At 34.2% G+C, this 27303-nt stretch overlaps 1 protein-coding gene across 1 annotated transcript; it reads right to left on the minus strand.

Moving 5' to 3' along the window:
- Window positions 1-1461: 1461 nt before the first annotated feature.
- Window positions 1462-2397, minus strand: LOC114087644 (olfactory receptor 6C2-like). The gene has a single exon (XM_027929180.2). It carries the CDS (start codon window positions 2395-2397, stop codon window positions 1462-1464), a length of 936 nt encoding a protein of 311 aa, XP_027784981.2.
- Between the last annotated feature and the right edge of the window lie 24906 nt (window positions 2398-27303).

Below are 27303 nucleotides of genomic sequence, written 5' to 3' on the forward strand. Positions count from 1 at the left end.
GCCATTTTTTACCTTATTTTTTTTATCTCCATGTTTTTTGAGAAAAACCTATCACATTTAAAATTTTGGCTTTATAAATTTGATATAATTTAAAAATCTCACAATTTTTAAGTTTTAGTATTTTAGAGGTTTTTCTCAAATTGAAAGATTTATAATTCCCTTTCATGACAAAAACACTAATTTTGGTGTAAACTAAGCCTTTTGTTTTTATTATTTAAATTTATTTTTAAGCTTACACATAAAAACATAAAAAGTATACATGTTTATGGGGTACAACATAATTTTTCAATACATGTATACATTGTGTAATATTCTAACCAGGGTAAAAACAAACTATCTTCTCAAACATTTATCACTTCTTTATGATTAAAACATTCATAATCCTGTCTTCTAGCTTTTTGAAATATATGACACATTATTTTTATCTGAAGTCACTCTTCAGGGCAGCAGCACGGCAGAACTTCTTACTCCTATCTGTAACTTACTACTCACCAATTAACTTTTCCCCTTTTTGCTTTCTCCAGCCTCTTGTAACCACCACTCTACAATCCACTTCAACTGTGTTTTATATTTCACATTTAAGTGAGTTTCTTTTCTGTCTGTGCCTGGTGTATTTCTGTCTCTCTCATCTATTTTTGGATGGAAGATTGAATCTAGAAACACTTAACCACTGAGTCACATCTCCAGATTTTTTTTTTTTTTTTTTTTTTTGGAGACATGGTCTCACTAAGTTCCTTAGGGTCTCACTAAGTGCAGAGACAGATCTCAAACTTGTGATCTTCCTGCACGGCCCTCCTGAGTCACTGGGACTACAGGCATGCAACACTGCACCAGCTTATTTCTTTTAATGTAGTGATTTTCATTTCCATCTATGTCCTTGGAAAATGACAGAATTTCATCTTATTTATGGTTGAGAAGTATTCCAATGTGTATATATACCACATTTTCTTTATGCATTCTTTAATTGATGATCACTTAGCTTGTTTGTTCTGTTTCTTTTTTTACCTCCGAAAGTGCATTGGAGGAGTTTTTTTTTTTTTTTTTTGTTTTGTTTTTCTGACATTGTTTTGTCATTCTTTTTCAGAACCTAAAACCCTATCTACCCTAAAGAAAGTACCCAATACATATTTATTAGGTGAATTAATGAATGAATCATTTGAAAGTTTAAGATTGGAAGAAACAATAGTGAAAATAATTTGTTCTGTTATCCCTGAACATGTAAAAATTGATTAGAAGTTTATCTTATTTTGTTGTATTTTCTCTTTTGGTATTCTTAATTTGAAACTGAAGCAAAGATTTAAAATTTTAAAAACTATTAACATGCTTATTATGGAATGATGTGATTTTAAAAGAGGCTGTGGAGAAGATGCCACTGGATGAGAACAAGCAAGCGAAAGCATTGAAAAAGTTAACTTGCCAGGGGAGTTTGGGAAATTCACCAAATACTAACTTTATGTTCCTTTATTTCTTGGAAAATATTACAATTCTTTTGACTGAGTCCTTGAAGGCCTGTTTTACTTGTTTGTTCCTTAGTGTGTAAATGAAGGGGTTCAGCATGGGAGCGATGGAAGTAGTGAGGACAGTCACCCTCTTATTAATGGCCACTGAGTCCTTTGCTGAAGGTTTAATGTAGATGAAGATGCAGCTGCCATACGTGAGGGAAACCACAATCATGTGGGAAGAACAGGTAGAAAAGGCTTTTTTCTTTTGCTTGGCAGAAGGGAATCTTAAAATTGTCTTGATGATGTAAATGTAGGACAGAACTACGCACATGAGTGTCATAATGAAGGTCAGTACAGCACAAATGATAATGGTCTGTTCCATAAACCAAGTATTTGAGCAAGAGATTTTCAGGAGGGGAGATGCATCACAAACAAAATGATCAATGATATTAGAATCACAAAACTCCAAATTTAGGCCGAGGCTGAGTGGGGGGATTAAAATAAACAGACCAGCTACCAAACAACAAAAGAGAATTCTCTTGCAGACTCTGCTACTCATGATAGTCACATAATGCAGGGGCTTGCAGATGGCCACATAGCGATCATAGGACATGGCAGCCAGGAGAAAAAATTCAGTTACACCAAAGAGGTCAGTAAAAAATACTTGGCTGACACAGGCATTGTAGGTAATCATCTTGTCACCTGTTGCTATGTTATATAAGTATCTGGGAATACATGCAGATGTGAATGAGATCTCCAAGAAAGCAAAATTTTGTAGGAAATAGTACATGGCTGTTTTAAGGTGAGAATCCACTAAGATAAGGGAGATGATAGTCAGATTCCCAGTTATGCTTAGCACGTAGGTGAGAAACAGAAAGATAAAAATCAGAACCTGCAGTTGTGGGTCATCTGTCAGTCCCAGTAGAATGAAAACTGTTACAGTATTGTTCCTCATTGTTGATTTCTGGCTTCTATTAAATCTGCATGTAACAGAGAAACTTTGTTATGGATTATTTATTAGTTTTAACTGTACCGTTCAGGTTTTTCTTATTCACAAATACATTTACTAATTATTACATTTTACATTTATTACATTACATTAAGGGCATGCTCTGTAAAGGTTACTTTGGACTCCTATGGTTCTGTCATTTCACTGGGAGAAAAGATATCCTTTGACTCTTAACAATTCTGTTTAATGCATTTGCTTGAAATGTTCCTTTTTAAGTGCTAGTATATGCCAGGAAACTTGGGATTACTTATGTACATTGTAGTCACTTGAGGTCTCCATTCTAGTTTAATGATTTATTCTGGCTTTATGGTTAAAAATTTTCGTTTTCTATTTTTGCTTATTGCACACTTGTAGTTTTCTCCAGAAAACCTCCTAACTGTACATGTATAGATGTGCACATCACTCACATGTGCATGTATGCACACACAGAGACACATCCCAGATCCCCTCCTGACACTGACTCCTTCTGAGGTTTCTCTGTCCCTAAGTAATAATTTACTTACTATTCATGGTGGTACATAATACACAATTCTTTAGTGCACAATACACTTATGTGTACTTTTGTGAAATACCCTGATGAATAAACTTCAAAGATAATACTGATGACATGCTTCCCTGACCATTTAACTTTTGCTGTTTTCTTTTTATCCTATCAAGTACATCCTATTTTATTTGTTGGCTTATGGAGACCAATCTTAACCTAGAAAAAAAAAAAAACATGGAAAAAAGAACATGGAAAATTATCTGACTTAAAAATAAAAGTTATGAGATCAGAATAAGCAACATTAATCAAATTTGGAGGGGCAGTTGCATATTCAGTTAGAATTAATGTCTCTTCTGCTAGTTATGAGGTAATGAGGGCCTCTGCTTGAAAATTTTGGGTTATTTCATTGAAAAAATATATCAAAGTCAATTAATATTTTCTTTATCACTCTAAACTTTTCACCATACTCAAATATCATCTGTATTTTCATCAAGTCTTATGTTTTGAATATCACATTTTAGAGACTCTTTCTTATTGTCAGTTGCAACCTGACACGATAGACTACATGCTTTGAACACATTCCATGTGATAGTTTTTTGGTAAATACTTCTCACAGAACAAGAGTTTTCTGTTCTCAAGTCACCTGAGTAATTACTATTTATTCATTGGTTTAAACTTCAGTTTCAAGCTCTCTGGAAAATTCTCTGCAAGTCTGATGAGCGTACTCACTGTGTTCTCAGAGAAAACAGTATTGCCACTATGTAGACACTTAAGAAAGAATACTAACTTGGGGGAGGATCAGGCTGCATGTGTCTTTTATATCATCACAGTCCTCACAATTTACACCACATTTTCAATCCTCTAACAAATGTTCCTAAATGAATTCATCTATTGTGTGTTTTTCAATTAGATGTCTTAAAAGCTATTTTCCTTCCTATGTGGACTTTTAATTAAAAGAGTTTTGACATTAACTTTGCTTACTTAAATTGTCTGTGACTTTGAACTACTGTTAAATTTCTTATTTACTTTTGATTTTAAGAGATCAACTTTTCTGCTTTTGTTTATTACCTTCACAGCTCATAATAGAGAAACTGCCTTTATTTGCCAGATATTCCTACCTCCAGTTGCCCCTCTGATCTCTCAGGTAACAGTGATCACTGAGTAAACTTAATCAGCCCTATCACCATTGGATATTGCTCATCCTGTAAATGAGACTGTTTTTGTTTATTCTGTTTTCAAAGTGTAAATTTGAAATGAGGACAGAGATCTCTAAAGAGGTGATGCAATGTCTGCAGTTTGTCATTCTTTTGGGGGGATGGGGTTTTTATATGTACACATACCTTAGTTTTTCATGTGTGGTTGATAATATAAGTAATATACTTCTGGAAGACAATCAAATTTTGACATTTAAATATCAAATTTAAATGCATTAGCATCTCCCAACAGTGGCATTTTACAAATCCAAGGAAACCAGATTTTATAAATAAAAAAGTATGCTTTACTAAATATAAAAGTTATCACTCACATTTTTTCTTTTTAAGAGATAGATAAATTCTCTCCCAGCAATAATAAAATTTAAATTTCATGAAAGTAAATATAATTAAATTAAAATGAGAAACTATTACACTTACTATTTTAACTGTCATAGTTTCTATTGGTCGTTGAAATATACAAAATCTTAGAATTTCTAAACTGGAAAAGGCAATTCAGATGATTTTCATAAGAAATTCTTGTCACATTTGCTTATGAATCCACTGTCAAATTCATGCCAACTCTAAGTTGCACAAATATCTCAGAGGTATCTATCTTCAACCAGTTCCATAGACTTGCAATGTTTTATACCTTTAAAATAAAAGAAATAAAGAAAACATCTTAATATGAAGACAGTGGAATATTAGGAATCTGCACCTTAGGATACTTGCTATTCTGACTTCTCAGGACAATGGGCACATTTGCTGTATCTAGCTTAACATTTGCTCTGTTTGAAAAAAAATGCAACTAAATGAAAAACAGGGTCCCTGGTGACCTACAAATTGGTTACTAATGAATCTTCAGAGTAACCAAATTTAAGGTTAAAAGAAGTATGCTAACTTTGGCTTCTTTGTAAAAGTGTCCTTAGAGACAGGAAAGTTGCAGCTGTGGATAAAAGCCAGAAGAATAACAGAAGAATCTGATTATGAAATAAAACACAACTTTAGCTTCTTTTAAAAAATTTTCACTTTATATAAGCTGAGGAAGGATCATAAGAAACCACATTTCTCATTAAAAGTTTTTTACATAAATTAAAAATTATAGTTGAGAAACATCAATTAGGCAGGGAAAATATATAAAATTTGATATAACCCATGCTATTTATAATTCTAGTTTTTCTACAAATATATCAATATATTTATAAGTGCGATTTTAAAATAAACATTAACAACTTAATTTGTATAATTTGATAACATAGTGCCAAATGTTCTTAAACTTTTAAATGTACTCCAAATTAATATATATGTAATATTATATGGATTATTTATTGCAGTTAATTATTTTATTTAAAAAAATTATTTTAGTTGACATATAATTGTATATATTGTGGACTATAGTGTGATATTTTGATACATGTATATAATGTATAATGATCACATTAGAGTAATCAGCATGTCCATCATCTCAGACATTAATAATCTCTTTATCTTCATGACATTTGAAATCTTTTCTTCTAGTTATTTTGTATATACAATAACTTATTGTCAACTATAGTCACCCTACTGTGCTTCAGAACACTAGAACTTGTTCTCCTTTCTAACTATATTTTGGACTTCAATCACCTACCTCTCTCTACTCTTCTTTTACCCTACTACTCCTAGCCCTCAATTACCACTATTCTATTCATGGTTTCTATGAAATTATTATTATTATTATTATTATTATTATTATTATTATTATTATTACATTCTATATATGAGTGAGATCATGCAGCATTTGTCTCTCTGTTCCTGGTTTTCAATATTTTTATGGCTGAGTTAGTATTCAATTATGTAAACGTGTGTATGTGGGTGTGAATGTGCGAACACTTTCTTTATCCTTGTATCTGCTCATGGAAACCTGGGGTGATTCCATTTCTTGGCTATTGTGAACAATGCTGCAGTAGACACAGGAGTGCAGATATTTCTTCCACATACTTATTTCCTTCCCCAAAGGAAATAATCTAGCAGTGGGATTCCTGGATCATGTGATAGTTCTAGTTTTCTGAGGAACTTCCATTGGTTTCCATAATGGATATAGTAACATTTCCTTCAACAGTGTATGAGAGTTTTTTTTTTTTTTTTTTTTTTTTCTCTGCATCCTCACCAGTTTTTGTCATTTTTTGCCTTTAGGTTAATAGCCATTCTATTTGGGATGCAATGGGATCTCATTGGTGTTTATTTCATTTCCCTGTTGATTATTGAGGTTGACTATATTTTCATAAACTTATTAGCCATTTGTAGGTCTTCTTTCTGAGACATCTCTATTCAGACGATTTGCTCACTTTAAAATTGGATTTTTACTATTCAATAGTTGTGTTCCTTGTATATTTTTGTTGTTAATCCCATGTTGAATGAATAGTTTGAATTTTTTTTTCCCATTCTGCAGGTTTACTTAGTTCTGTTGATTGATTGTTTGCAGTACAGAAGATTTTTTGTTTGATATAATCCCATTTGTTTATTTTTCTTCTATTTCCTGTTCTTTTTGTATTATCCAAAAGACTTTGCCTAAATCAATATCCTAAAGTATTTCTAGTCCTCTAGTAGTCTTCTAATAGTTTCAAAATTTGGGGTCTGACAATTAACTCTTAAATCCATTTTGAGTTTATATTTGTATATAGCTGGAGAAATAGGATCTAGTTTTATTGTTCTGCATGTGGATAATGTTTTTCCTACCACTACTTGTTGAAAAGATTGTCCTTTACCGATTGTGTAGTCTTGGAAATTTTGATGAAAAATAGTTGGCTATGTATGTGTAGATTTGTTTCTATGCTCTCTATTCTGTTGCATTGGTCTGTGCAACAGAGTGGTACTATAATTATAGAACCAGACTATTTATTTTTGGTCACTATAGCTTTGTATTATGTTTTGAAATTGGTTGTGGGCTCCAGTTTTGCTCCTTTTGCTCAAGATTGCTTTGCCTATTTGGTACCTTTTCTGCTTCCATATAAATTTTAGGATATTTCCCCCTAGTTATGTGAAGAATATCTTTGGTATTTTTTCCTTTATGGGGACTGCACTGAATCTGTAAATTATTTGGATAGCACTGCATTTTAACAATATTCATTCTTCAAATCCATAAACATAAAATATTCTTCCAGTTTTGGGTCCTTCTCATTTTATTTCATTCTTGTTTTATGGTTTTCATTATAGAGATATTTTTCTTCCATTGTTAAGTTTATTCCTTCTACTTTATATTTTTTTAAAGAGAGAGAGAAAGAGAGAGAGAGAAAATTTTTAATATTTATTTTTTAGTTTTAGGTGGACACAACATCTTTATTTTATTTTTATGTGGTGCTGAGGATTGAACCCAGCACCCCGTGCATGCCAGGTGAGCATGCTACTGCTTGAGCCACATCCCCAGCCCAACTACTTTATATTTTTAATAATTATTGTGAATAGGATGGTTTGATTCCTTTTTCAGCTAAGTTGTTAGATTTTAGATATGCTAATTTTTGTATGTTAATTTTTTATCCTGAAAATTTACTAAATTTGTTTATCAGCCTAAATACATTTTTTAGTAAAGTATTTTGGTTTTCTCTATATAAGATCATATCATCTGCCAACAGGGACAATCTAATTTTCTCCTTCCTAATTTGGATGTCCTTTATTTTTCTTGCCTAATTGCTCTAAGACTTCATTACTGTGTGAAATAAGAGTGTTGAAAGTGGGGGTCAGCGCAGGATTCCCAGCTGCTTGCCCACGCAGGATCCAGACACCAGTCCCTCGCAAGATACCTGGCTGCTCCCCACACACAGAATCTCCAGCCACCACCCCCAAATGGACCCCTATTTGCCAACGTGGGGCACGCCCAGTCACCTCCATCTTGGGATATTGCAACCACTGCCATAGTCCCGTATACATGGTAGGCTGCACCTGGGGACACAGGACAGAGTCTGGAGACAGCCACCAGCCACAACACTGCATGCCACAAAGCTGCATCTCTGAACATGCTGCCTAACTTACCATTTCTGTATAATGTGAAAATACCATAAATCTCTTAATAGCAACTATTTGGTTTAAAACTGTATATTGCTTGTATTGGGATCTGTTAAAATTGTTCTCCCCCTTAAAGGAGAGGTATTGTAACCCTGCAGGGACACAATAAGCCCATAGGGTAAAAACTCTACCAGCTTGGATCTGCAGTGCTAGAAAGGAAGATATATGAATATGAAAAAACAAGGGAATAAAGTGCCCCAAACAAAATAAGACACCACATTATTACAATCCATGGCCAACACAGCAGAAGAAATGTCAGAGAAGGAGTTCAGGATGTACATAAATAAAATATTCTGTGAATTAAAGGATGATATAAGAGCAAATACAGGCAGCAAAAGGTCATTTCTTTAAAGAGCTAGATAAGCAAATACAGGAAACAAGATTACTTCAATAAGGAGATAGAAGTTCTGAAAAAAAAAAACCACACAGAAATTCTTTGTGGGAAGCCATCCTGACACGTGACTGGGCGACTCCCGGTTAGGGTCTGAGGTGTTCTGGCTGTGTCGGAACTTTCCCGGCCCTTTCCTGATGAGAGAACCCGTCCATGTGGGGGTGTGACTGACCACTGACCCCGGGGGCCCAATCACTGACCCTGACCTTGGAGTGCAGTCCCCCCTCAACCTTCATTGGATGGAATTATCCCCTGAATTTCTTGTTCCCCAATAAAAGGCTACTCCCTGGCGTGTTCACTCTCTCTCTCTCCTGCTAACCCTGAGTAATCCTTGCTGCCCTGCTGGGCGGTTAGAGGTTGGAGCCAGAGAGGGGAGCCGTCTCAGACCTGGCAATAGAAATAAGGTAACTGAGTCTGTGTGTTTTATTTCGATCTCTTCTAGCTAACTTTTATGCCAAGAACCTCATTAATGAAACCATTGTGCAGGCCGCATGGTGGAATTCTTGAAATGAAGGGAACAATAAACCAAACTAAAAACTCAGTAGAAAGCATCACCAACAGATTAGACCACTTGGAAGACAGAACCTCAGACAATAAAGACAAAATATATAATTTTGAAAATAAAGTTCCATAGTAAAGATGGTAAGAAACCATGAGCAGAACATTCAAGAATTATGGGATAACATAAAGAAACCAAATTTACTAATTATCGGGATAGAGGAAGGCATAGAGTCCCAAATGAATGAAACTATATGGATGAGCATTATGTTAAGTGAAAAAAGCCAGACACAGAAAAACCATTACTACATGTTTTAACACATGGAAGCCAAAAATTGTCAACCTGAATGTAGAATAGTGATTAGGGAAAATTAGAAGGGTGGATGGAAGGGCAGATAAAAGGAGGTTGGATATGATTAGTGCATACTCTATACATCATTAAAATATTACACAAAACCTCTTTAATTTGTACAATTAATATGTTAATAAAAATAAAAATATATATTTTTAATTTAATAACTATAAATACAAATCTAGAAATTGGTATTTTCATCTGACCCTTTAATATTTCATAATAGTTCCTTATTTATATACTTTTTAGTAACATTTAATGTACGAAACTCTTTTTAGATATAAATATTTTGTTGCAGTATATAAATAAACAAAAACAGAAAAATAGTAAATAAAATGCTTGGCACAAGTTATATTGATTTAGTGTAGCCCAGGTTTACATGCACTCAATCACTGTATTTAAAAGGACATGGTATTTATATAAAGCTTTCAAATCAGATCATGAATTCACCTTGTCAATGTGTGTATATATTCTTTTTTTCTTCAGTGCTGGGTGTCAAATCCAGGGCCTGTGCCTGATGGCATGTACTCTACCACTGGTCTTCATCCTTATCCCTATATACACCCTTTTAATTTCTGTGCAGTCTATAGTTCTCTACACTTTTTCCTGTGTTTAATTATGATGGCTGTTACTTGCTGAGATAAACAAACATGGCTTTTTTATTTACTAGTCAACAATAACTACTTTTTTGCCTACTCATTAATTTCATTCATCTTGCCAAAGCCAAGAGTGTCTTGATTTCTCCCAAAAGAACTTCAACCTGATTGTGCATATCTGAATAATGACCATTTTCTTTAGGCTCTACATTGTTAAGATGCTTGATATGTTCAATTTCATGCTTCTACTCCACTTCTATTATTTTGATCTTATACTCAGAAGGAAACATTAATTCTCTAACTGGACTTAATGTCCCCTGTTCTGATTATTTTAATCCATTTTTCCTCCTGCATCCAGATTACGTTCTAACATACCATCTCAATTTCTGTAGAAGTAACTATATACTCCACTGCTAATTTTTAGAGCCATCATTTGTAAGGAAAGTAAAAAGAGACAGAAACAAGGTACAGAGGCAAAGCGAAAAGCATAATCTGCTTGCCTGAGCTGCTGCCTTTATTTACTTAAATAGGTTACTTTAGGTCATTAGCATCATTAGTACATATTGTTCATTGTATTACTAGGCAGGTTACAGACTTAGCAACATTATGCAGCTTATTCTACAGTTACAAACTAAGTTGCAATGTGCAAAGATTTGTGTAGCTCTCTTGAAAGTTTATTGTATAAAGTTACTGTTATGTGGTCAGGTTTAGGCTCAGTGAAACATTGTGATTGTCTAACAAGAGAGTTCCTTTATTCCCAGGAGCTGAGTGTTTGAGATCAAGGTCAAGGCTGATAAGACCCTACCACAGAGCCTCCATTTGAAAGACATTACCATAGCAGGTAGGCATTGCACATGTACTAGTTATCTTACTAATTGCTGGGAGAAACTGCAGAATATTCCAAGTGTGGAAAACAAGGTGTCCATTACCCCCCAGAAGTTTGCTCACCATAGGAATGCTGCCTAGTATATTTCCACAGCCAGAATCCTTACAATCATCCCTATTTCAGAGCTGTTTTGTATTGCTTATTTAATAATCTGTCTCCTTAAACTGTGATATTTTTGAGATCAGACCCTATGTTATACAATATGATGTATATCTTAATCTATTTCCTGGAATACATTTCTCAGGATATGAATGATCATAACATAGATACTGACAAACACCAGGATATATTCTTTAACTTGAGAAAAGTCCTTTACTCCTGTGGTCCACACAGAAGTTACTATACTCATACTGAAGATAGTTCCTACAATAGAAGAAGAGGTGCTATGTTTCCCTGACACTTCAGTACAATTTTTGAGCTTTAAGACATCATTACTCAGACAAGGCATTTCATCAGCTCAACTGGTCACAGAGCTTTTGATTTAAATTATTTCTAATATGGACCATGTGAAAAGAATAATAAATTTAAGATAATGAGCTATTTAAAAATTTGCAGATATTAGCTAATAGCTTTTCCACAGTATTGTATTTATTTATTCTCATAATTTTGTGGGAATACTTTTTCTATATGAACATTTTACTGCCCATATATTTTCCCAATTCATAAATGGGCTTAAAGTCTTCTTAATTTGTTCCTGTGGTTAATAATCTCAAAAAAGAAATGACATTCAAGAAATGAAATTAATTTCTCTACCCTTAAAAACTAAATCAACACACACACATACACACATCCTAATATTAATATTTATGTTACTTTATCCAAAAGTTACAGAAAATATTTTATTTAACCAAATTTATAAAAGAAAAATTGACTTAAGAAATATGAAAACTACTTATGGTTTAGTCTGTCACTCAGGCGTTAGTTTCATTTTATCCACAGACTCATTAGTGCAATTTACAACTAAGTAAAATTTATTAGTGGTAATGTGGATATAATCTAGTTGTGTTTTCTTATTGAACTGGCACTCAAGGGGAGCAGTAGAAATATGCATATGCCAGGTTACCTCAAATTTTATATCCTGATGTCTAATAACCTGATATTCCCAATATCAGGTTAAATGTTAAAAGGAAACTATTTCTGCAAATCAGTGTGGCTTAAGAGAAGGAAAGAGTAATGAATTGGCTGGGGAGAACAATAATTTCTCTTTGATTTTTAATACCGAAGGGTTCGATCTCAACAAAATTGAAATAGGATGAGTCCTTTAAGAGTATTACCACAGGCATGATGGAGAATTTTTATATGGTCATCCTGTATCAGGAAGGATTAACTAAGTGTAAAACAACAAGTGTCCTTGGTGTCCCTGCCTCAGTGTCACTAATGAAAGTAAAATGTAATTTATGTTATTGACAAAAGCTAACTAATGATAACTAGGAATTAAGATAGTGTCCTTGGAGAATAAAAATGCATTATAGTACCAAGGTCAAGATGCATCATCAGTGTATTATATATTTGCCAAAAAATAACGATCTAAATAATATTTTGTTTTTTTGTGTTTATTTTATTCACATTTTGTTGATTGCTAATAACACAGAAATTTCTTCAGTATGTACTGGTAATTTATTCTTAACTAATACAATACTACTGCCCACTAGTTGTTTTTGATTAAAAGTATTTGCTGAATTCTTATCATTCCCAGGATATTTCCACATCCTCAATATCTAGCTGTTATGAAGTCTTTGCAAATCTTACATATTAGAAATATTATTTCATGATTTAATATTTGTACTAATGATAGTATTAATATTTAGAAGAATTTGTTAGATAATAGCTAACAGCTTTTAAAAAGTATTATAAAGTATATTCTTGATTTTGACTGATGATTTCTAAATTTACTACCATTATTTGAGCTTTTCTTTTAACCCTGATCTTAACATATATGTTACTTATATTTTCTTCCAATAATTTTATTGTTTGCTTTGTTTATATTTACATCTGCATTTTATCTGAATTATATTTTGGTGTAAGGTAAAAGGATATATAATTTTCCCCCAAGTGATTAGTCATTTTATGACTTAATAAAGAATCAACTATTGTGTTAATTTTTTTCTCGTCTTTCAATTTTTTTTAGAACTTACCCTATTTCTTCATTTGGAAAGGAAGAAAATGAGTCATCTTCAGTCTATAATTTTCCTATCTTTCCTTGCTTCACTTTCACTCCATATTTTTATCATCTTATTAATAGATCCACTGGATGGGAAAAGAGAAAGGATTCCTGACACATAACGTTGAATTACTACCTGTCCAATATTAAGCAATAGGGACAAGAATGAAAAGTTAATTTGCCAGTGGAACTGGATTGCTTTATAGAGGAGGGAGGTGTCATCAAAGAAGTATGATAAAACAACAAAAGAGAGAATGGGGCTCATGATAAAAGCAAGAGATGATTGAATAATTTTAATCCACATGCTCTGTTGAATGAAAAGGGTAATAAGTAGAAGACTGTTAACAGAAGTGGAAATTAGATGAGTCTAGAATTGGACTTTCTAAAAATATCAAATAGGTGAAAATGATTAATTTATTAAAAATTCCAATTCATTCATACATTAAGAAGAGTAATAAAAACTGTGGTGCTCCTACATACCCATCATTTCATATCAAAGAAAGTTTTGAGATCTAAAATATGTATGGGATAAAATTAAGACATTTTTAAAAATCACAATTAATTGAATATTGAAGTAAATGAACACAACTATTTAAATTTTGAAAAAGAAAAAAAACATAAGTTGCTAAGGCTTGAATTTTTACTCTCCCAAATTCAATCATTGACACTTAATGGTTAATGTGGAAATAACAGTGACATTTATGGGCTGGGGTTGTAGCTCAGCAGTAGAGCACTCACCTAGAACGTGTGAAGCCCTGGGTTCTATCCTCATCACCACATAAAAATAAATAAATAAAATAAAGATATTGTATTCCAGTACAAGTAAAAACATAAATATTTAAAAAAAAAAGAGTCTGACATTTAAGTGAGTAGGTCATGAGGGCTCCTCTCCAGTGAATGGGATTCAGGTCCTCATGAAAATGGCTTTATTCAGCGTTTGGTTCTCTCACCTTCCCTTTTCTGTCATGTGAGGAGCTGACATTCCCCCCCTCTGAAAGATGCAGTCACAAGGTGCTTGGAGGAAGAAGAAAGCAGGCTTCACTGTACAACTGAAACTGCTGGCATCTTGGTCTTAGAATTCCTTGCCTTCAGAAATGTGAGAAGATAAACTTGTGATCACTGTAAATTATCCAGTCTCAGGTATTTTGTTCTAGTAGCAGAAATGGACGAAGACACCAAATTTTTATTAGATGTAATTGAAGTATAAGTCAAGTTACATGTGGATCAATTTTGCCCTGACATCTTTATATAGTACAGAAAGTCTCAGAGACAGATGTATTTAGTATAAATATTAAAAGCTGATTAAATTTTTGAAATAAAACAATGGGAGTATAACTAATGATCTAGTGGGATATTTCATAAAACCTCTTAAATATACTCTTAATGGCATTTTTTCACATGTGCTGCACATTCCTGATAGTCATGTTTTTTTCTCCTCTTCTCCTTTGGCTTCCAACACTTTGTTCATTGGTCTCTTCTCATTTCTTCACATCACCCTTTTTTCACCTCCACCAAGTCTATAGGCTTATTTTCTTTGGAGGTTGAGAAAGATAAAACTCTAAGAAGAAAAAATCTGTGGTGATATGTTTTCAAGTCTCACCTAAAATGCTAATTTTTTTCTGTATATTAACTCATGTTAAAAAGAAAATAATTATCATACCTTTGATATTCTACCTCTCTATATTCTCTTTTTAAAAATGCATAAGGATTCAGTAATGGTTGACTGTTCTCCTTTCTTAATTTGTCTTCACAATTGTTTTTTTCCCACATTATGAAAGATATGCTCTCTTCTCACTCATCCTAGTGAGAATTGTAGTTTATTATGACATGAGTTCAATAGCAACCTCTTTGCCTACTGAACTTTTTCTTACATTTTCAAAAAAGAAGAGTGGTAATAAACAGAAGAGTGGCAGTGAGAAAGATGAGGTGTGGTTAAATTCCAGAAATATTCTGAAGAAAGATCTAACACTATTTTCTAACAAAATACACTCTAGTGCTAAAGAAAGAAATTAAGGATAAAATTAAGGTGTTTGGCTCTAGTATCTTGTGAGAATAGAGTTAAAAGGAAACAAAATTGGATATTATAAATTGTTCCTTTTGGAGCAGTTGGATTTGTTTACTCAGCTACACAGTTTGTTATACAGACAGGTCTGGAGTATTATGGAGAGGTATGAATTAGAGATTAAAATTGGGAATTTATAAGACTCTACAGTGGCGTTAAGACATGATCCAGAATGAGGACATGTGGGACTAAGTATGGGAAGACAAGAGTTTGAATCCAAAGATCCAATGTAATATGCAAAATCAGAATAAGGAGAAATGAGAAAATAAGTAGGAAAAGAACATAGAGAGGTGGGTGGGAGGAACACCGGGTGACTGTGGTTATCATGGCAATCAAATTAAGAAAGGGTTTCAGGCAGGTAGACTGCTCATGTTTTTAGGTCTCTGTTGGAAAGAGAAAAAGAGAGAAAGGAGAGTGAGGAAGAAGCTCAAAATGACTGTATCCTGGCTCCCTTACCAAACTTGTCAAGGGCTATGTTTTCAATGTGTAGTCAAGGTCATACAAATTCTAATTCCATGTATGTACTCAAGGTCATAAATATTTTCTTGTGACCATGTGCACACTTATGTAACCTGTTAGCATTGAGCTTTTTCTTTGTTTGGCCCACATGTAAAAAGTGCTGTGGGAATGGCTTGGGAGGCTGGCTAGCGGGTATTGTCACCTCTGAATAAAGAAAGGCTACTATCCTAATCATGCCTCACAGCTTCTTTCAACTGCTAGAGCCATGAACCCCTGAACCCTGCTTCCTGGGCCTGAGCCTCAGCATAATAGATGAGAGAGAGACAGTGAGAGAGAGACACACAGAGAAAGAATATCTCATAAAAACATAAAACATATTCCCTCCTGCTCCCCAGAAATAAAAAAAAATCAACACTGTCTCTCAATGTTTGAATTACCTGCTACCTTACTATGCATATTATATTCAAGGAAAGAAGTCACTATACAACTTCTGGATATTCTACCTCTCTATATTCTCTTTTTTAAAATACATAGGATTCAGTTGTGGTTGACTGTTCTTCTTTCTTAATTTGTCTTCACAATTGTTCTTTTCCCACATTATGAAAGACATGCTCTCTTCTCACTCATCCTCAGCCTTGCTCTATTACTATAACACAGGACCCACAGTATGAAATCCTAAGGGTACCAAAGGAACTATTCAAAATACTGATGTCCACGAAGACTTCTTTATTCAAAGTACCAATTTCAGTTCTTTTTTAAAGCTTGACTTTCTATGCATTTTTTCCTTTAATTTCCAGTATTTTTTTGTCATAGAAAAGGAGTCCAAGATTATAAATATATAAAACATAGTTTTATAAGACAGTAACAAGGGTGATGTACCAATTTGGAACCAATAGCATATATTGTATTAAAATTTTATTAATAATAGACATATTGATAAAATATTTTAATTTTTGTGAAAACTCTATACAAATCTCCCTACTTAAAGCAAAGAGTTATCTCTTCCAAATAATAACCAATTTACCTTCATTGTTTACACTCGGGTGTAATGATTTTAAGTAAAGTGAGGTGTTACCTTTCAATGAATATTTACTGAACAGTTTCATATCCCTGTGTATTAAATAATGCAATTGGAAAAAATATATTCCATATTCAAATTTCTCTCTAATAATAATACTTATGGGAATGTTTCTTGATTGTCATAATTTAGAGCCCCCTAAGATAGTCTTGTTTTTGGAACAATATCCCCATCCATCTGATCCAACTTTGCTAAGAGCCAAGTATATGATGCATGGCATTTTTGGTTGAAAGGTGACGCCAGCTAGCCATTGAGATGATATGATTATGTTAAGATTTGCATTCATATGGATATTGGACTCCTGCTGTTCACCTAGGCCGGCTACGGGACTCCTGGAGAGTTCCCATTGGTTGGGGAAGTACAGTAGGAGGGAGTTCCGGGGGAGGAGCTCGCTCGGCGGTCCGAGAGGAGGCCGCGTGGGTGGAAAAATCTTCCCGGGCGGTACCGGACATTGGCGGCAGTTTCAAAAAATAAACTTTGTTCCTGCTTGAGTGGCTCGTGATTTTGTGCCCAGCCAGACTGCGGCAACTGGTGGCCCGCACGGGGAACGCCTGAAGTTTGGAGGTGAGTAAAATTGCTCGCCCCTGAGGGAAGGCAACAAAATGGGTGACCATTTCAAAAAACAATGTGTTCTCGTTTTGATTTATCTTGTTTTTGTTTCAAGCTGCCTATCCCTAGAATTTTCTCAGGCAAACTGGGAAAATTGGTTGGCTCAAGGTTTGAAGTTGTTCGGCCCTGAGAAAGAGAAAATTGATACAACTATTCTTTGTTCGGTTTTTGTTTCATTCTGTTTCGGTTTTGTTTTATGCTATCTTATTGGGTTGCGTTACCTGTATAGTAGATTATAAACTAGTAAAAAACAAACCGAAAGACTGTTAAGTAAATTGTTAGAAGTCCAGACTATGGTAGAAAACATGTTAGGTCAAGCGAAAGAGAAGGTCTCTCAAGCTAGTCAGACAGAGGAAGATTTGAAGAAAGAAAGCTTAGAGGAAAAACAACCATCAGGCGGGGAATTACAACAGGAGGCTGCTACTAACCCCGTTCTATCACCAGAGGGCGTAATTCAACCAACAGCTCCATCTACAGCTGAGCGGCCCTCAACTCCCGTAGTTGATGGACGGAATCCTGAGGCAGGACCCCAAAGATTAGCATGCCCTGTACTTGAGCAGGCAGGAGGGCAACGAATTCACCGTGCTTTAGATTTCAAAACAGTGAAGCAATTAAAAGAGGCTGTAACAACCTACGGGCCGCAAGCACCCTTCACTGTGAGCATGGTCGAATCCATTACCAACTTAGACATGACGCCAGCAGATTGGGCTAACATGTGTCAATCTGTGCTAAATGGAGGACAATATTTGTTATGGAAGGTTGCCAATGAGGAATTTTGCATGGAGACAGCTAGGCGAAATGCAACAGCCGGTTACCCTCAAAGAAATCTAGAGATGTTATTAGGAAAAGGACCTTATGAGGGTCAACGGCAACAAATTGAATATGATCCTGGTGTATACGCACAAATTGCTGCAGACGCAGTTAGGGCATGGAAAACTTTACAGGGGCATGGAGATTTACAAGGACAATTATCTAAGGTAATACAAGGAGCTAATGAACCTTACGCTGAATTTGTAGATAGGCTTATTCAGACAGCATCTAGAGTATTTGGAGATACAGAACAGGCAATGCCATTTATAAAACACCTGGCTTATGACCAAGCAAATCGTTGCTGCAGAGAGGTCATCAGACCATGGAAACATGAAGATTTAAACACATATATTAAATTATGTAGAGACATTAATGAACAAGGGCAAGTCTTAGCAGCAGTACAACAGGCTTTAGATGCCAGGCCAAAAACATGCTATAATTGTGATCAAACAGGACATTTTAAAAGGAGTTGCCCCATAGGAGGAGGGTTTAACAAGGCTAGGTATCAAAGGAATAGAATACCGGGTATTTGCCCACGATGCCGTAGAGGGAAACATTGGGCTAATGAATGCCATTCTCAAACCACCATAGAAGGTATTCCGTTATCAAAAAACAGACAAGGACCAAGTGTTTACCCACAATATCGTGGAGAAAGGCATCAGGCTCCATTGCCAAAAAACGGACTGGAGGGCCCAATGCTCCGGGGCCCAAAACCACAAATATACGGGGCAGTGGAGGAACCCAGCAACACCATCAAGGTAGTGCCCAGGACGCATTATCCATTAAATCCCTCATCAGACAAACTAGAGGGAGTGCAGGGTTGGACATCTGCGCCTCTGCCAGAGCAGTACTAACTCCAGAGATGGGAGTTCAAATCATTCCCACAGGAGTAAAAGGACCTCTTCCCCAAGGAACAGTAGGCTTATTATTGGGACACAGTTCTTCAACACTAAAAGGACTTATGATAAGTCCTGGGGTAATTGATCCCGATTATGAAGGTGAAATAAAAATTATAGCTAGTTCTCCAAGAGGTATATCAGTAATTTCACCAGGAGATAGAATAGCACAGTTATTAATAATACCCAGCCTACATGATAAATTTTCCAGTCGTACTGTAGAAAGAGGTTCCAGGGGATTAGGCTCCACAGGTGTAGATTGGGCTATGCTGTCTTTAAATCTAGATTCTCGCCCAATGCTAAAACTAAATATTCAAGGACATGACTTTAATGGGCTACTTGATACAGGTGCAGACCTTAGCATAATATCTCGTCAAGAATGGCCAAAACACTGGCCATTACAACAAGCCACTCAAACGCTTCGAGGCCTAGGAGTGGCAACTAATCCCCATAGAAGTGCAATGGTATTAGATTGGAAGGATCCTGAAGGATGTGAAGGAACTATACAGCCCTATGTATTGGATCATCTTCCTATAAATTTATGGGGACGAGATGTCCTAGATCAATTAGGTTTGACATTAACAAATAACATCAATCCTAATGCGCCCACTACTAGGGCTAGACAAGGCTTTAGGAAAGAAGAAAGATTAAGAGAACAAGAACAAGGTATGACAGCACCAATTCAAATAAATCAAGAAACAAATAGACATGGATTGGGTTTTCAGAAAGGGCCACTGAGACAATCAAAATTACTTGGAAATCAGAAAGACCAGTGTGGGTTCCTCAGTGGCCCCTGACTAAAGAAAAGATACAAATAGCCCATGACCTGGTCAAACAACAATTAGCGGAGGGACATATACAACCTTCCGTATCTCCCCATAATACTCCCATTTTTGTCATTAAAAAGAAATCTGGTAAATGGAGATTATTGCAAGATTTAAGAGCCATTAATAATGAGATGGTTATTATGGGACCTGCTCAATCAGGGATTCCCCAATTGTCTGCTTTACCAAAAACCTGGTATGTTTTAGCTATAGATATTAAAGATTGTTTTTTTTCAATTCCAATTCATCCCGAGGATAGTCCACATTTTGCATTTACTATCCCTGCACTAAATCATGAAGGTCCTGATCAGAGATATGAATGGAAAGTACTCCCTCAAGGGATGGCTAATAGTCCAACTATGTGTCAAATTTATGTTAACAAAGCAATCCAGCCACTTAGAAATCAAAATCCTGAACTACAAATATTTCACTATATGGATGATGTGTTATTGGCACATAAAGATAAAAACACATTGCTAGAATGTTATGCCACACTTACAAATTTATTAAAAAATTATAATCTAGAGATAGCAATAGATAAAGTACAATTAAATCTTCCAATTAATTATTTAGGGGTTTTATTATCCTCAACCATGGTCCGTCCACCCAAAATTCAAATACGAGTAGATCAACTCAAATCACTTAACGACTTTCAAAAGTTATTAGGAGACATAAATTGGATAAGGCCTTATCTAGGCATACCAACAGGAGAGTTGGGACCTTTATTTGATATTCTAAAAGGTCCATCAGATCCAAATTCACCCCGCATGTTGACGCCTGAAGCAAGAAAGGCATTAAAAATCATTGAAACATATATGGAAAATATGCATTTGGATAGAATTGATATAAGTTTGCCTTTATTATTTATTGTACTGCCAACAAAAAATATACCTACAGGAGTATTCTGGCAAGAAGGTCCATTATTGTGGATACATTTATCTTATTCTCCTAATACTATTCTTACTAGGTATCCTGAGGCTGTAGGACAATTAATACTCAAAGGAATAAAAGCAGCCAAGGGAGTGTTTGGGATTTCTCCCAATAAAATTATTACTCCATATACTATAGATCAAATTGATGAGTTAGCTAATGAGTTAAATACTTGGGCAATAATCATGTGTAAATCTAATGTTTCATTTGATAATCACTTACCGTCTAATCCTTTGTTGTCTTTTTGGTCTAAACATCCTGTAGTTTTTCCAAAGATGACAAAAAAAACCCCTATCATGAATGCTCCAAATATATTCACTGATGGGTCAAATAATGGTACAGCAGCAGTAGTTACCCCTGATCAAACTTTTACATTTTTAGTACCCAAACAATCAGCTCAAAAGGTAGAGCTTAATGCAGTATTACAAGCTTTTATGATGTTTAAAAATTCTGTATTTAATTTATTTTCTGATAGTCAGTATGTAGTTAATGCTATAGTATCCCTTGAAGATGCTGGTAGGATTTCCCCTTCTTCTACTGTTTTCTCTTTGTTTTCTACTATACAAAGTCTAATCTGGGACAGAAAAGATCCATTCTTTATAGGACATATCAGGGCACATACAGGATTGCCTGGAGCCCTTAGTTTGGGCAATGAGTTAGCAGATAAAACTACACATGACATACATATTTTCTCCACAATAGAAGAAGCTATAAATTTTCATAAAAGGTTCCATGTCAATGCTAATACTTTACAAAAGCGTTTTAAAATAACTAAAGAACAAGCCCGACATATAATAAAACAATGTCAAAATTGTGTGACATTTTTACCACAAGTTAATCTTGGAGTCAATCCTAGAGGACTGATACCTAACCATATTTGGCAGATGGACGTCACACACTTGCCAGAATTTGGAAAATTAAAATATTTACATGTTACAGTTGATACTTCTTCCGGATTTCTGATGGGCTCCCTTCATGCTGGAGAAAAAACTAAAGATGTTATAGCTCATTGCTTACAAAATTTTGCCACTGTGGGCGTTCCAAAACAGTTAAAAACCGATAATGGTCCTGGTTATACGTCCACCTCTTTTAAACGATTTTGCTCATCATTTGGCATTACTCACATAACAGGAATTCCATACAATCCACAAGGACAAGGCATAGTTGAAAGAGCTCATCAAACTATTAAAATGTACTTATTAAAACAAAAGGAGGGAATTGGAAAGGGGTATATATCCCCCAAAGATAAACTTAAAATAACCCTTTTTACTCTAAACTTTTTAAATTTGGATTCATCAGGGCTTAGTGCTGCGGAAAGACATTTGTATCCAAAAAATGTACATAAGCCTAAGGTACTTTGGAAAGATATTCTAACAGGACAATGGAAAGGTCCTGACCCAGTGATAGTCTGGAGTCGGGGCTCTGTTTGTGTTTTTCCACAGGAAGAACAGCAGCCGATTTGGATTCCAGAAAGACTAACTAAAACAGCTCCTACAGAACAAAAGGAAGATGATTCCACTCAAATCCATAACAGCTGATATCCAGATCTCCAGCTTGGCTATTCTTACATCTGTGACAGTGATTAACCAGGATGTTTTTTTCAATATCTATTTTATTATTGCTTTTTCCCACATCATAAAGTTCTATTTTATTTTTGAGCTCATACAGACCTAGGTTAATGTTTTTTCTGATCAGTTTTTTTGACTGTGGAGTTTTTGAACATTGCAATGGAGATTTCACCTAGGTAAAGCTACAAGGCCTTTACTATTGTCTTATGTGTTATATGTTACGTGTGCACACTTCTGTTTTGTGTTGTATGTCTGTATGTGCGTATGTCCATATTTCACATATGAGGGGCGCTCATGCACATGGATCCAAAAAAAAAAAAATTTTTTTTTATTATTCACGTGATTTTAATAGTTTAATTTAATTTGGGTAAACAGCTGTTGAGGATTGTTCTAATATATGAACAAATAGAAGGTTAACAAATCTGTTTGTTTACTTTCACCTTTCCTTTTCATTATATTTAATAATTCTGTTCAGGATAATGTAAATTGTTCTAAATATTGTTTTCTTAGTACCTGTTGAAATGTTACATATTTTTTTTTAGCATCATTGTCAAAATTCCTATTTTCATCCCAGTGCCGGTGAAGACAAAGATAAAACCAAACTACAACTTCTTTGAGAGTTATCACAACAAACCGTGTAAGCTGATACATCAATGATTTATAACTCAACAAGTAATGCTCAATCAATGAGTCGATTTATTTTGGAAGGATATGGACATATTGATAGATTCCTCTGCTTTGAACTGCTTACAGAACTTGCCTGGACTATGTATCACTTGTATGCTTTATTTTGGGAGGATATGGACATATTGATAGATTCCTCTACTTTGAACTGCTTACAGAACTTGCCTGGACTATGTATCACTTGTATGCTTTGTGATCTATTTGTTGATGCAGCGAATTATGGTAGTGCTAGCGTATCTTTGCTGATGTGTCACCAGTGATGTAATTTTTCCTAGGAGCCGTTAATTGACTTGGTGTCATGACATTTCTGTATCCTCCTCCCTTCTACTAGTGATGGTCTAATTTTGGGGGCCAACAGAGGTGAGGTAAAGAACCTCATCCCCCCACCAGCACCAAGGCCAATTTTGGGGGCCAACAGAGGTGAGGCAAAGAACCTCACCCCCCCCCCACTGGTACATAGGCCTATCTACAAGTATGGCTATATGCTGGACCGGTAGTCAGTGACGGGTATGATCCAATTGCAGTGGTATCAACCTAAGACAGGAGGCTGACGCCTAAAAGTCAGTTTTCCGATGACGGGTAAGAACCATATGTTGAATTGGACAAACCTAACAGGCACGGTCCCTAGCCAGATTGCTTGTTACTTAAACAGAAGGGGGGAGATGCTAAGAGCCAAGTATATGATGCATGGCATTTTTGGTTGAAAGGTGACGCCAGCTAGCCATTGAGATGATATGATTATGTTAAGATTTGCATTCATATGGATATTGGACTCCTGCTGTTCACCTAGGCCGGCTACGGGACTCCTGGAGAGTTCCCATTGGTTGGGGAAGTACAGTAGGAGGGAGTTCCGGGGGAGGAGCTCGCTCGGCGGTCCGAGAGGAGGCCGCGTGGGTGGAAAAATCTTCCCGGGCGGTACCGGACATTGGCGGCAGTTTCAAAAAATAAACTTTGTTCCTGCTTGAGTGGCTCGTGATTTTGTGCCCAGCCAGACTGCGGCACAACTTGTTTCATGTTTTTATGGGATAATTTTCCTCCCCATCCCCCACCGCCACTGACTTTCTCATTTGTTGTGCTGAGGCTCAGGCCCAGGAAGCAAGGTTAAGAGGTTCAGGGCTCTAGCAGCTGAATGAAGATGTGAGGCATGGTTGGGATAGCAGCCATTCTTTATTCAGAGATTGGAATAACCCCCAGCCAGCCTCCCACCAACTCTCATTTCCTGAGTATTGGAATTTATGTAGTGAGCAGGTGGACTGGCAGCAGTTGTATTGTTGGAAGTATGGTATAAATAGTCAATCAAGTATACTTGCAATCCGGTCTCTATAATTTCTAAACTGTCATGGGTGTACATAAATAATTTCCCTAAATTTTATTTTTCAACAGTAAACTATTCATAAGCATGCTTCTCTTTTCTATTATGATGATTAAATTAAATACATTTTATTAAAAATTAGCATGATGTTTCTGGTATATTAAATGTTCACACATGATAGGTTAATACATCATAATTAGTGATACTTCAAAAAGGTTGAATTTAGCTGTTAATCTTCAAATCACTGAGGAAAATACTGTTAAACTCATTCTCTAATGGCAACACTATGCAGACACTTTAGTTTTTATAATGTTGAAAAATCACCTTTAAAAATTAAGTAGAGTTAATATTTATGTTAGATACTTGGAAGCCTTTCTCTTAGGGATATAGTCATATGTTGAGAATATGAATACATCCCTAAAGTAATTATACCTTGAAAGACTTATTTTGATATCTTGGAATATATGTATTATCTATCCAAAACAACTTGCTAGTTTTCAATATCTCCATGATTGTATTGATATGATTATTTTTCATGTGAGAAACATAATAATATGTTATATCATAATGGTTGGAACAGTAAACCTACTTTTATTAAATAATAAAAATAAAAGAACTACTGGTGTTTTGTAGGTTGTTTTGAATGTTTTTAAATCTTTCTTGCTTTTCCTTAGGGACCCTGTTCCCTTAGAATCCCCACAGAGAAGCATTAATGCCTTTTAAATAATTGGAAACTAGTATTTGCTAATTTCCAGAGAACCATCTCAGTTATAATAATGTTTATGAAGGATTTGAGGTGGGATTAATTGGAACTATATATTATCTTATAATTTGTCTGATGTTAAAAAGAAGATTTTATTAGAAATATCTATTATCCATTCCATAGATACGTTTATCTGTTCATATACAGGAGTTAGTGAAGAAAAACTACATTAATAAAATATGAAAAACTTAGCTCTTATTTGAATTAACCTGAGATATTATTTTATGTTAATTTTTGCCAACAAAATTAAATATTGTTTTCAATAAGTATATTTGCCTTTCATTGTGCCTACTCATGTATTATAGAGAAAAAAATATATCAATATATACTGATAAAGGTATGTAAAATAGTGATTTTCTTTTTCAAATATTTAGGAACGCCTACACATACAATATAAATTACACAGAAATAAGAAATAGTTATTCAAACATGGTATTTTATCACTTCTATTTTTATAAAACATAAATAATTCTTTATTTGCTATATTAATGAATCCATGAATGCAAGTACAAGAAGATTCACTTATGTACTTGCCCCTGCATTTCTAATGCTTTGGTGGTTCAAACTAAACATTGCACTGGAGAACTATGAAGGAAATGGTAATTATTTATTTACTGTCTAGATAAAGAAAACCTAAGAAATTTTAGAAGTCAACTAAACATAACAAAGTTGAAAGATATATTTTCCTAAAGTATGACTTCACATGTTTAATTTTAATACATTTTTTAAAATAGGAAAAAATAACTCTTTTGAAAGTTAATTAATAAATGTTAATTGAATAATTTTCTCTTGTTGAAAAAATGTCTTTTTCCTGGTTTTGAAATTACTCTGATACTCCCATTTAACCTTCAGAAATGCTCAATATGTTTTGCAGAAAGAGCAGATATTAGAACACAGGCATAGTAGCAAAGTTAAAAATACCAAATGAGATGAAATCAAAGAAGAAAGTCAAAGATTAGTGTGTGTCTCTCTCTATGATCCACCATTTCCATCAAAAGCTTGTAAATTGGAAAATTAATACAAGAGAGAAGAATCAGAGTAAAACAAACTGAACAAAAGTTACTAAAAAAAAATGAAAATGATAAACGATGTAAAGTTGGCTTCTTGAATTCATATAAGTAATAAACTAAATCATGTAGAAGGAAAATATTCTATATTCAGCAATAATTTTTTAAAAAGTCTTCAGAATAGGCAAAGATACTGATTTACAAAATTTGATGGGAAGAAATTTACTTTGAATATTTTGATTTAAAAGAAGAAAACACTTTATATTATAAAATGTTTTTTTTTTCCTATTTCAGTGTTGATGTTCTAAGCTCATTTGTAAATATCATTTTACAAATCAACTGCAAAAATTTGTTCAGGTTAAGAGGAAAATGAAGTGTACCATTTTTTTAAAAATTGAAAACATGACTTTATACAGTTAGTTTCTGAATTTACTTATAGTTGCTTCTTGCTATTATTAAATAAGTAAGCTTGAAAAAGTTTACATTGTATTTTATCATTCCCTTTGATAGAAGAGTTACTAATAACTACATGTTTTAAAAAATACAAGTGCATTGTAATATAATACCTCCCTACAAAATAATTTTGTTTTAAAGTGTTATTACTTTTGTATAACTTTGCATAAGTTATAGCTATGAATACTATATGTAGGTTTTTATAAAATACAGGATTCTTATAAAAACTTTGTAATTTTGTATCTAAAATATACTGGAATACTTTTATAAGAATACATATTCACTTCAAAATGTGTTAGTATCCAAATGAGTAAATTTATTCAAATAATTGCTTATTTTCAAATATGTTGTATTCTGTTTTGCTTTTCTTCCGTTTTTATTGGTTAATAATAATTATACAAAATAGTGGGATTTATTATGTTCTATTCATACATGCACATAGCATATTTGATCAATCTCATTTCTCATTGTCTTCCCTAGTAACTTCCTCTCTCTGGTCTCCATTCTATTATTATTATTATTATTATTATTATTATTATTATTATTATTACATTATGATTATATGTATGTGCAGGATTTACAATGATACTTTTCCTCTTTAAAACCATACCACAACATTGAGCTTATACATATTATGAGAGTTTGATAATTTCTTGAGAAAGATAAGTTTTATATTGTTTATTCTAAAATAGGTTTTCCTTTTAGGATTTTTAAAAAAATATGTTCATATTACTGAACTGTTTTACTGTTGTAACAGTTTGTTTCTTATTGTGCATATTATAAGAACCAAATCAGATTAGA

The sequence above is a fragment of the Marmota flaviventris genome, chromosome 3 (assembly GCF_047511675.1).
Source record: "Marmota flaviventris isolate mMarFla1 chromosome 3, mMarFla1.hap1, whole genome shotgun sequence".
Lineage (NCBI taxonomy): Eukaryota > Metazoa > Chordata > Mammalia > Rodentia > Sciuridae > Marmota > Marmota flaviventris.